The 12,072-nt window shown below is 37.9% G+C and overlaps 1 protein-coding gene across 2 annotated transcripts in view; it reads right to left on the minus strand.

Moving 5' to 3' along the window:
• SMURF2 (SMAD specific E3 ubiquitin protein ligase 2) overlaps positions 1-12,072 on the minus strand; it is a 116,162-nt gene that overhangs the window by 48,737 nt on the left and 55,353 nt on the right. For both annotated transcript variants that reach the window (XM_030800404.1, XM_030800403.1), the window contains 2 exons: positions 5,339-5,447; positions 80-213 (listed from right to left, as the gene is read on the minus strand). In XM_030800404.1, coding sequence (XP_030656264.1) covers positions 80-213; positions 5,339-5,447 — 243 coding nt within the window. The remainder of the gene's footprint in view (positions 1-79; positions 214-5,338; positions 5,448-12,072) is intronic.

Below are 12,072 nucleotides of genomic sequence, written 5' to 3' on the forward strand. Positions count from 1 at the left end.
TGTATATATGTACATGCACAAATGCATATACACATACATATATATTTTTTTAATTTGAAAAGCACTCGTATCTACTCACAACCAGTGTCTTTCAGGCGGTTGATGGCATTGGAAAGAAGACGAACACAACCGAGAAATCCAGCACCTTGTTTCTTATGGATCTTCTTGTGATTCCATACACTGATCGTAACTGAATCAGACTTTCCAATATACCTAAAAAACAAAACGGCTGCATGCATGAGTAACTTGGTAGTTACAGGCAGTGGCATACAATTTTTCTTTTGTTCTGTTTATATTCTAAAGTTACTAATATGCTTCAGAGTCTGGCTAGATTATGCAAAATATGTCTTGAGTTAATCCACAGGATTGAATTTAAATTTTTAAAAATCTTGAAAATTTTAGTATATTATCACATCTGCCACTCTCAAGCTGGGCTATAATTCTAATCAGTAAAAAGGCTATTTTAGTAGCTAGTGTCTAATAACACTAATGGAGTTTATTAAATAACTTCTTTCCAAGGAAAAGAATCTTAAAAACTTTTATCACAGTCACATTTTAAATACATGTCGATGACATGACCTACTTTTCAAGGGATAGTGTCAAGGCTGACAGACCAAAAATCTGACCTACCTGTTGTATTTTAAAATGCTGTAGAACAAAAGCTGTTTGTAACGCTTTTCCCCTGCTTCTTTCCTGTATGCAGGCCTTGAGCGAGCAGGACTCTTGCAGATTTCACTTCACTGCCTGCAGACAAGCAGAGCAGGGAAAAGCGTTACAGTACTTTTCTGTGCATATACCTGCAAGTATGTAAAAGCTCTACCACAGCCAACTGTTAACATGGCATCAACCCATGCAAAAAGATAATAAAATAACATGTCAGTAGAATCCTAGGTCTATTTCAATGACAATAAGAGGTCAAATTTTTGGTCCAGCAACCTTGATCTTAAAGTATCATTCAATAAATTACAATATCAGAAAAATTCACCTAGTATAGAGAAAAGCCTAAACCATTTAAGTAAGGACTAAAGCTTTTAAATAAGTGACATGGAAGGTACACTTGAGCCCCGGGATCCAGCTGTGCCTAAAAAATGCCCACCCCGGGCTTTTAATTATGCAAATCACTACATTCCCTTTTAAAAAATTAAGCCAATTTGAATTTGGTCTCTGTTGCTTGCAAATGAAAAAATCTGAATTGAAATATTGTTCAGTATGCATGTACCAATTTTCAAATACACCTACCAGTTCTACCTTGGCATGTATCTACCGGCATGTAATTCCAGAGCCAGAATCAAGTATTAAGTAGCTGAATTACCCAAGCTAAACATTTTTTACAAAGTTACATTAGGCCAGGCGCGGTGGCTCACGCCTGTAATTCCAGCACTTTAGGAGGCTGAGGCAGGCAGATCACCTGAGGATGGGAGTTTGAGACCAGCCTGACCAACATGGAGAAACCTCGTCTCTATTAAAAATACAAAAAAACTTAGCTGGGCACGGTGGCGTGCACCTGTAATTCCAGCTACTTGGGAGGCTGAGGCAGGAGAATCACTTGAACCCGGGAGGTGGAGGTTGTGGTGAGCTGAGATCGCATCATTGCACTCCAGCCTGGGCAACAAGAGCAAAACTCCGTCTCAAAGAAAAAAAAAAAGTTACATTAAACCAGTTGTCCAACTAGTAAGCCTGGTTTACAGGTATGCTGAAATACATACATTGACTACCTCAGTCCTTAGGGCAACGCACCACTGGCTTAAGCAACTTCATCTGTGTAGTCCAATGTGCCATATTTTTTATGTGTACCATGATATGAAAAGGTTGGGAAGTTCTACATTAAATCATAATAAGAAATTGCTAATTACAGACCTTCTGGAAGATAGCCTAACTCTGAATTACTAAAAATTATGAAATATACTGTATTACTTAAGGGTACATGTCACAAACATTCTGTCCAAATATTCCTGGGCCAGAAATGAATCCGAAATATTACCTTTTCTTATACACAGAGAAGTACATGCTCTCACTTTAATGAAACCTCATGTAATATAACATGCATGGCAACATAAACAGTAAATTCCTTTTGCAATTGAAAGTTAAAAGAGGGCTCTATTAGCTTCTATTAAAACTTTGACTTACTAACAAATACATGATTTATAAACAAGTTTCAGGATGTTTTGTTGAAAGGGAGAGAGAGACACCACTATAGGTGAATATAATGTTACCATATAGACCAAAATATATACTCAGGATTTTGGACTAAAATTTAATTATTAGATTTTGTTTGTATACTTAGCCAAATAAAGGCAAGGGTTTTGCAAAATGACTTTGGAAACAATCACGAGAGAAGCCTCTGATAGCCAATTAATATTAATTGTAAGATAAAACCTAATAAGCACAAGAAAAGATGTTCAACATCATTAGTCATGAGGGAAATGCACCTCAAAACCATGACCAGATACAACTTCACACCCACTAGGGTGGCTACAATTTTTTTTAAAAGAAAATAACAAGTGACAGAGGAATAAAGAAACTTCCAGTGGAAAACAACAGTCATGAAAGATCAAAATCAGGATGCCATCAGCAATACTCTAAACCTACAATTTCCAAAATGGTACCCACCAACCATGAGACCCTTGAGGACTTCAAATGTGGCTAGTCCAAATTGAGGCAAGCTGCAAAATAAATCACTGATTTTTTTTTCTTAACATAAAATGAGAAAACCACTGATTTTTTTTTTTTTTTTTTTTTTTCTTGAGACAGTCTCGCTCTGTCGCCCAGGCTGGAGTGCAGGGGCGCGATCTCGGCTCACTGCAAGCTCCGCCTCCTGGGTTCACGCCATTCTCCTGCCTCAGCCTCTCCGAGTAGCTGGGACTACAGGCGCCCGCCACCACGCCCGGCTAATTTTTTATATTTTTAGTAGAGACGGGGTTTCACCGTGGTCTCGATTTCCTGACCTTGTGATCCGCCCACCTCGGCCTCCCAAAGTGCTGGGATTACAAGCGTGAGCCACCGCGCCCGGCCTGAAAACCGCTGATTTTTTAAAGACATAGTAAATATGTATATATACATATATGTGTAAGTAGCTCAATATTTTTATACTGACATGTTGAAAGTATTTTTGATATACTGAATTAAATAAAATATATTATTATGCTTCATTTTAAGAAACAGGGTCTCGTTATGTTGTAGCTGGATTACAGGTGCAAGCCACTATGCCCAGTTTATTATGCTTAATGTCATCTGTTTCTTTTTACTTATCTTAATGTGGATGCTAGGAAATTTAAAATTATAGATGAGCTCCCATTTGTGCCTTACATTATATTTCTACTCAACAGTATGGATCTAAACCTAGAAGATAATGGAGCAATGTATTCAACATTTGGAGGTAAAGTGATATTTCACCTAGAAGCCTATACTCAAACCATATCAAAAGATAAGAAGTCAAAATACATCTTCTGAGAAGATCTCAACTTTCTTCCCATCTTTGTATTATTTCTCAAAATGACAATGGAAGATAAAGTTCACCAAAACAGGAGAGTAAACAAAAAAAAAAAGAGGAAGTCACTAAACCTAGAAGAGACAAAGGAAATTGCCAACATAACAATGAAGGCAAGTCCCAGGACAACTGCGCAGCGGGTCTTAGAGAACCATCACACCAGACTGAAGAAAGAGAACACAGACTCCCAGGAGGGGTATCTCTAAGAAGAAACAAAGCCAATGGAATACTGACAGAACTGAATATATGGAGAAAAGATCTTTAGTTCTACAGGAGAGTCTGAGGATTACGACATAGATAGATATCTCATTTCTATCTAGGAGATAAATAGATAACTAAACAAATGGGAAAAGTAGCTACTAACTTCAGAAAAAACAAAAGTTGTCAAGAAAGAAAATGTAATTCTTGTACCCATGTGACCCAACTATGGATATTTACATAATCATAATAATGTAAACATGGAACAATGATTTAACCAAAAAAGTTCATATAATTATATTGGAAGACTAAAGAAAGGAAGGGGCTTGTGTCATGAGAATGGGGATGTCGAATACCAATTTTAAAAGCTGAACCACTGGGCTGGGCATCACAGCCCATGCTTGTAATCCAAATACTTTGGGAGGCCAAGGAGGGAGAATCTCTTGAGCCCAGGAATTCAAGACCAGACTGGGCAACATAGCAAGACTCCATCTCTACAAAAAAATTACCCTAAAAAAAAAATTAGCTGGGCATGGTGGCATGCACCTGTAGTTCAAGCTACTGAGGAAGGTGAGGTGGGAGGATCAGTTGAGTCCAGGAGTTTGAGGCTGCAGTGAGCTATGATTATGCCACTGCACTTTGGCCTGAGCAATAGAGTGAGACTATCTCTAATTTTAAAAGAATTTTTAATAATAAAAAATAAAGCCAAATCATCTTCTAGGTAGGAAATTCAAAAATACCTAAAACTAGGCTGGGCACAGTGGCTCATGTCTGTAATCCTGGCACTTTGGGAGACCGAGGCAGGCGGATCACTTGAGGTCAGGAGTTCGAGACCAGCCTGGCCAACATGGTGAAACCCCGTCTCTACTAAAAATACAAAAATTAGCTGAATGTGGTGGTGGGCACCTGTAGTCCCAGCTACTCGGGAGGCTGAGGCAGGAGAAATGCTTGAACCCAGGAGGCAGAGATTGCAGTGAGCCGAGATGGTGCCACTGCACTCCAGCCTGGCTGACAGAGCAAGACTCTGTCTCAAAAAAAAAAAAAAAAAAAAAAAATTACCTAAAACTAAAAAAAGAAAACTGTGATGCTATAAAATAGAAAACATATCTAGAAACAGATGAAAACACCAGAATAAACAGCCAAAGTTATTAAAGCAGTTGCCTTGAGGATGGGAATCAGGAATGAGAATGGAGCAGGGAACTTGCTGTTTTCCAGTAAAAGCTTTATAGTATCATTTGACTTTTTAAAAAGGTGCATATACTCCAATGGTTTAAAATAAAATTTAAAAGAAAGAAACCATCCATATAAAGGCAAAAAGAAGCCTATTCAGTGCAACCCAAATTCATATTTCTGGTTTTATAATTGGTCTAAAGTGGTAAATTAATACCTTTATTTAATTGAAGAAAGAGGTGGGGGTCTGCTCTACTGTGAGCCAGTTTCATTTTGTTCTTCATAGAATTTTAGGGATACCTCATCTTTCAAAACCTGTCTATAAGCCAAAGCACATTCCCACTGGGCTTTTCTTTACCCCTTTTTGTGAAGACCAAATTATACTACAGATGAAACTCAGATCATTTCCCATGATTATTTTCAAAGACTACATCAAGTAATATTCATTATATGTTTCATTTCAAACTAATTATTTAAACCTACAGGTCATAATGCTGATTCCACTTTGGATCAAGCGTATTCTTCACAGTATCTGTAGAATGGCATTGCCCAGATCCATCAACCACCACCTTAGCAAATGGATCAGGAAGTCCTGTGAAAAAAGATTTTTTAAAATTAATAATTTGACATTTAAGATAGAAGATTAATTATACAAGCATTCCATTTGCTACAAAAGATTATTCCATTCTTTTAAAAAAGTTTAACATTTAGCTATAAATGAATAGTCCATTTAAAAAAAAAAAGACTAAAGTTACTTCTACATTAAATACCAAAACCATATTTTTTTCTTGTTTCTGTCTCAAAATATTCCCAGTTTAAACTACCGAAATCTAGAGGTTACCTCATAATGTGGAAGTTTTATTTTTATTTTTACTTTTTTATTATTATACTTTAGGTTTTAGGGTACATGTGCACAATGTGCAGGTTTGTTACATATGTATCCATGTGCCATGTTGTTTTGCTGCACCCATTAACTCGCCATTTAGCACTAGGTATATAATGTGGAAGTTTTTAATAGGTTGTTAGCAGCCCTCTGACCCCAGGAAGGTGAACTCTTGTAGCCATTCATGGCTTTTTCTTTCCAAATGTCTCCCTCAGCAGCTCATTTAAAGAAAAAGCTTATTAAAGGTTTTTATACAGGAACACAGGCTACAGAGAAATCAAATTAGCAAATGAGTTTTGCTGAATAACTACCAGGAAAAATGAGACTGAAACAAAAGATGTAACACTCTGCCTTAAAAGAGCTTACTATCTAATTGGAAAAATAAAAATACTATACATGAAAAACAAAAACAAAAACAAAAATACCTGAGAATAAACAAATGCTTAGTGACACTGATTATAACGCAAACACTTATATCACTATGTTAGGTAGTATTCTAAATACATTCATCCTTAATCCTTACAATAACCCTATCAGGTAGACGCTGTTATTATCCCTATTTTACTGATGAGGAAACTAAGGCACAAGGGGGTCAATTAACTAGCCCAAGGTCACAGAGTAGCAAATGGCAGGGCCAGAATCTCAAGCGTAGATTCTAAACCCATGTCTGGCTCTCGACTTCATGCTCTTAACCACTATGCTGTATTTTACCTCTTATTTACTACGTGGTCCAACACGTACAAGCATGAGCTCAGAAAAACAGGAGAAAAAGTTTGAATCTGAACAGTAAAGAAAGGGCTTTGAGGGAGGAGGGAACTCATCTGGGCTGTAAGGCAGGGGTCTCCAACCTCTGGGCCATGGGCCGGTACAGGTTCGTGGCCTGTTACAACCAGGCCACAAAGCAGGAAGTGAGCGGCAGGAGAGTAAGCATTACAGCCTGAGCTCCGCCTTCTGTCAGATCAGCGGCAGCATTAGATGCTCACAGGAGCTGGAACCCTATTGTGAACTGCGCGTGCAAGGGATCTAGGTTGTGCGCTCCTTATGAGAATCTAAAGTCTGATGATCTGAGATGGAACAGTTGCATCCCAACACATCCCCTGCTCCCCATGTCCTTGGAAAAACTGTCTTGCATGAAACCGGTCCCTGTGCCAAAGGTTGGGGGCTGCTGCTTTAAAGGACATACAGGAGGAGGAGGACTTTCCTAGCAATAGGAAGAGCACCAAGGAGGGTATGACAATACAATATTTGAAAGACTTTGAAGAATCTAACCAAAGAGCTTGTGCTAAGGTGTAAAAGTAAATACTGTTGGAAATATGACTGATCCAGTAAGAGAGGCTTAAAAGTCAGGCAACAGGGCTTGGACTGATTGAGGTAGGTAACAGGGAGCCATTTCAGGTTCTTGAGCATGGCCGTAACTACAGTCATATTTTTCTATCAGTGGTATTTAGGGCCCACTAGAATAAAGAAAGACTACAGGCAGACCATATATGAAGCTGTTGTAATTATCCAACAGTAAGATGAAAAGACCCTAAATGAGGGAAGTCATATGGAAAGGGAAAGGAAATGACAAGAGAGCTATTCTGAAAGATCTAATACAAATTAATAAGAAACTTGTATCAAAGATGACAATACAGTTTTCGGCCCAAAGCAATAATGAAAATGATTCTTTTGACAAAAATTTAAAAGGTGGAACTAAAAATGTTAGAGAGACAAAAATGACACTTCACGTGTTAGACATATTGGGATAGAGTAGATTTCCTGTGGACAGCTGAAAATACTAGAACAGCGTTAAGTGTTGGTGACTGGAGAAATTTTGCATGTTGGTATCAATGCTAATTTTTTTAAGATACTAATTTGCCCAGTTTCAAGGACAGACAAATCACCTATCAGTTCCCCAATTCTACGATTCTGTGATCTATCGCCTTCAAATAATAAAGGAGGACCAAAATTTAGGGGTTAAGTTTCAAAGAAACTTGGTAAGTTAGGGTATTAAATCTATTTGACTATATTGTTCTTGAAGCTGAGTGCTATGCATAGTATTTCAATAACACCTAACCATTTATAAATGTGTTCAATGGAAGAATGTTTTTACCTCCACCCTCAATAAATGAAGTGTTTCCTCCCGGGAAGAATTCACTCTATCTTGTTATTTTCATTCTACTATTTAAATAAATAAACATATAAATGTATATTTATAAGCAAAAACAAAAAAATCACATTTCTAAACTTTCCCTTTGGGTGTTATTAAACTAGTTGAAAAATTTAGTCTCTCTGGTTTCTTGCTTTTTAAAAAAAATAAAATTAAAAAGAATTAAGGATTGGCCAGACACAGTGGCTCATGCCTGTAATTTCAGCACTTTGGGAGGCTGAGGCAAAAGGATCACTTGAGCCCCGGAGTTTGAAACCAGCCTGGGCAACATAGTAAGACCACCCCCCATCCCCCACAAAATAATTTAAAAGTTAGCCAAGCGTGGTGGCATAAGTCTGTAGTCTCAGCTACTCAGGAGGCTAAAGTGGGAGGATCGCTTGAGCCTGGGAGGCCGAGGCTGCAGTGAGCCATGATCATGCCACTGCACTCCAACCTGGTTGACAGAGCAAGACCCTACCTCAGGGAAAAAAAATTTAAGGATTAAGAAAAACAACATCTGACAAAGGACTAATATCCAGAATCTACAAAGTACTCAAACAAATCAGCAAGAAAAAAACAAACAATCCCATCAAAAAGTGGGTTAAGGACATGAATAGACAATTCTCAAAAAAAGATATACCAACAAGATAGGCCAACAAGCATATTGAAAAACGCTCAGCATCACCAAGTATCAGGGAAATGCAAATCAGAACTACAATGCGATGCCACCTCACTCCTGCAAGAATGGCCATAATCAAAAAATTTAAAAATAACAGATGTTGGCATGGATGCAGTGAAAAGGGAACACTTTTACACTGCTGGTGGTAATGTAAACTAGTACAACCACTACGGAAAACAGTGTGGAGGTTCCTTAAAGAACTAAAAGTAGATCTACTGTTTGATCCAGCAATCCCACTACTAGGTATTAACCCAGAGGAAAAGAAGTCATTATACGAGAAAGATACTTGCACACGCATGTTTGTAGCAGCACAATTCACAACTGTAAAAATACTGAAGCAGCCCAAATACCTATCAATGAGTGGTTAAAGAAATGTGGTGTGTGTGTGTGTGTGTGTATGTGTGTGTATACTAAATTTAAATTCAATCCTGTGGATTAACTCAAGACATATTTTGCATAATCTAGCCAGACTCTAATATATATATATATTTATATTATATAATTATATATTATATATGTATATATTTATATATATATATTATATGTGTGTGTATATATATATACACACACACATACATATACACACACACCACATATACATATATACACCATGGAATACTAATCAGCCATTAAAAAGAAATAATCACAGCAACCTGGATAAAATTGGAGACTATTATTCTAAGTGAAGTAACTCAAGAACGGAAAACCTAACATCGTATTTTCTCAGTCACATGTGGGAGCTAAACTATGAGGATGCAAAGGTGTAAGAATGATATACTGGACTATGGGGACTGGGGGAAAGGGTGGGGGGTAGCAAGGGATAAAAGACTATACACTGGGTACAGTGTACACTGCTTGGGTGATGGGTCCACCAAAATCTCAGAAATCACCACTAAAGTACTTACCCATGTAATCAAACACCATCTGTTCCCCCAAAACTTATTGAAATAAAAAAATAACAAAAGAAAAACAACTTTTTCCATACGAAATGTGGCTTCCAGATAATTAAGTAGGAAAGTCACAGTCTTTTATGTTCCCTTTGTTAAATAACACAATAAACAAAAACACAAGTTCAATACCTTAATAAAAAAAATACATAGGTTTCAACTTAACCTGATTTTATTATTCTACAAAAATTTAACTTGAGAGCCAAGTTACTCTAATGTGGTCAAAAGCTATCAGGTTTTCCGAAGTTAGTGAGACATCTAGTGGTAAACAAAGTGGCTAGAGAACTTTCTGCATTTTAAAAAATTTCTTGGCCAGGCAGTGGCTCACGCCTGTAATCCCAGCACTTTGGGAGGCCGAAGTGGGTAGATCACGAGGTCAGGAGTTCAAGACTACCCTGGCTAACACGGTGCAACCACATCTCTACTAAAAATACAAAAAATTAGCCGGGTGTGGTGGCATACGCCTGTAGTTCCAGCTACTCGGGAGGCAGAGGCAGGAGAATTGCTTGAACCTGGGAGGCAGAGGTTGCAGTGAGCCGAGATCGGGCCACTGCACTCCAGCCTGAGTGTCAGAGACAGACTCTGTCTCAAGGGGGAAAAAAAAAAAAAACCTTGTCTCAATTCTCCCCCATCATTTCTGAGACATATAAAACAGCTAAAGCTCAAAAACCTCCTTACTACACAAATGCACTTGAAAAGCTACAAATAATAATAAAATAACATTTTCAACTCAAAATTGTGTTACCTTCCAAAGAAAACAGCTTTATTTTCAATTGGGCCAAGAAAAAAAAAAAAAAAAACACATTTAGCCAACCCATCTTGGTTCTAAATGACTTCAATTTGGCCCCCTATAAAACACCTTAATACATTACCTTACACAGAAATCTTTTTAAAAATGTTGCAGAAGAACAAATCTCACACTAATGAAAACACTCCTTTTCATATAAAAAATACACATAAAACAGATAATGAAGACAGGGCACAGTGGCTCATGCCTGTAATCCTAGCACTTTGAGAGGCCAAGGCAGGTGGATCACCTGAGGTCAGGAGTTCGAGACCAGCCTGGCCAACATGGTGAAACCCCGTCTCTACTAAAAGTACAAAAATTAGCTGGGTGTGGTGGCACATGCCTGTAATCCCAGCTACTCGGGAGGCTGAGGCAGGAGAATTACTTGAACCCAGGAGGCAGAGGTTGCAGTGAGCCGAGATCACACCACTGCACTCCAGCCTGGGGACAGAGCAAGACTCCGTCAGAAAAAAAAAAACAAAAAAACCAAAAAAAACAGATAATGAATAAATGGGTAAACGTGATAATGTTAATGGTAGAATCTAGATGGTGCGTCTTTACTATAAAATTCTTTTATCTGTTGCTTTTATGTTTGAAATTTTTCCTGCTAAAATTCTGGGGGAAAGGGCAAGTGACTTATTTTTAAAAGCCAGTAAGCTTGAAAACAGTTCAAAAACATGAGTTAATAAAACTTTTCTCAACAAGGATAGCACCCAATAAACCGTATTACCTCACATACAAATTACTCTTCAAAAGACAACACATGGCAGTGTGTTTTTTTCCTGCGATGAAAAATATATATCTATTTCATCACCCTATAGTCATACTTTGTATTAAAATTTGCTTTTCTCATTCAATACAATTTTAACTCAATCACAAGCAAAAACTTAACTATATTTTACTATTAATAACTGTACTGATCAATAAACACATTCATTTATATTTAATTGAAGAATTTAGGAATTACTGTCTCTGAAATTAACGTGGGCAACCCTTAATAGGTCAAAAATCTGTATAAGTATACATGTAAATCTACCACAGAATGGACCTGGGACCTTGGCCAGTGTGAACCTGGGAGGTAACTTCCATCCCTGGCTAACTCCCCTCTGAAGCCCTAAGGATTACTGTTGCTGTTTCCCTTTTCAGGCCATCAAGAGTCTCCAATTCTAAGTTTTAAAGATAATCACACTGTTTCCCCTAATCTTATCCCTAAAGCAAGTTCACACTCTTAGAATTTTTATCAATTTTTACTGCCTACACCAATGAAAAAGGGAAAAGAGTTCCTTCTTTCTTTCACTTACAATTTAAGGACAAAGATCATATAAGGGATAACAATCAGTTCTCAAAGGTTTATAAAACATTAATATATGATTCCTCTAGATATCCTAGGAAAAGTGAGGTAAGAATATCTGGATATTTTATTAGAGAAGCTGTGTCTTGGGACTCCAGAGGAAGGAAATTTGAAAAGGAAAGATGGGAGACAAAACTAAAGATTTTATCTTCGAAACCAGAGCAGATGTCTTGGAGAGTGCAGAAGCAGCTGTAAAAGTGCTCCTCTCAGCTGGGCGTGATGGTTCACATCTATAATCCCAGCACTGTGGGAGGCCAAGGCAGGAGGATCACAAGGTCAGGCATTCGAGACCAGCCTGACCAACATGGTGAAACTCCGTCTCTACTAAAAATACAAAAATTAGGCAGGCGTGTTGGCGTGCACCTGTAATCCCAGCTACTCAGGAGGCTGAGGCAGGAGAATCGCTTGAACCCGAGAGGTGGAGTTTGCAGTGAGCCGAGAT

The sequence above is a fragment of the Nomascus leucogenys genome, chromosome 19 (genome assembly GCF_006542625.1).
Source record: "Nomascus leucogenys isolate Asia chromosome 19, Asia_NLE_v1, whole genome shotgun sequence".
NCBI lineage: Eukaryota > Metazoa > Chordata > Mammalia > Primates > Hylobatidae > Nomascus > Nomascus leucogenys.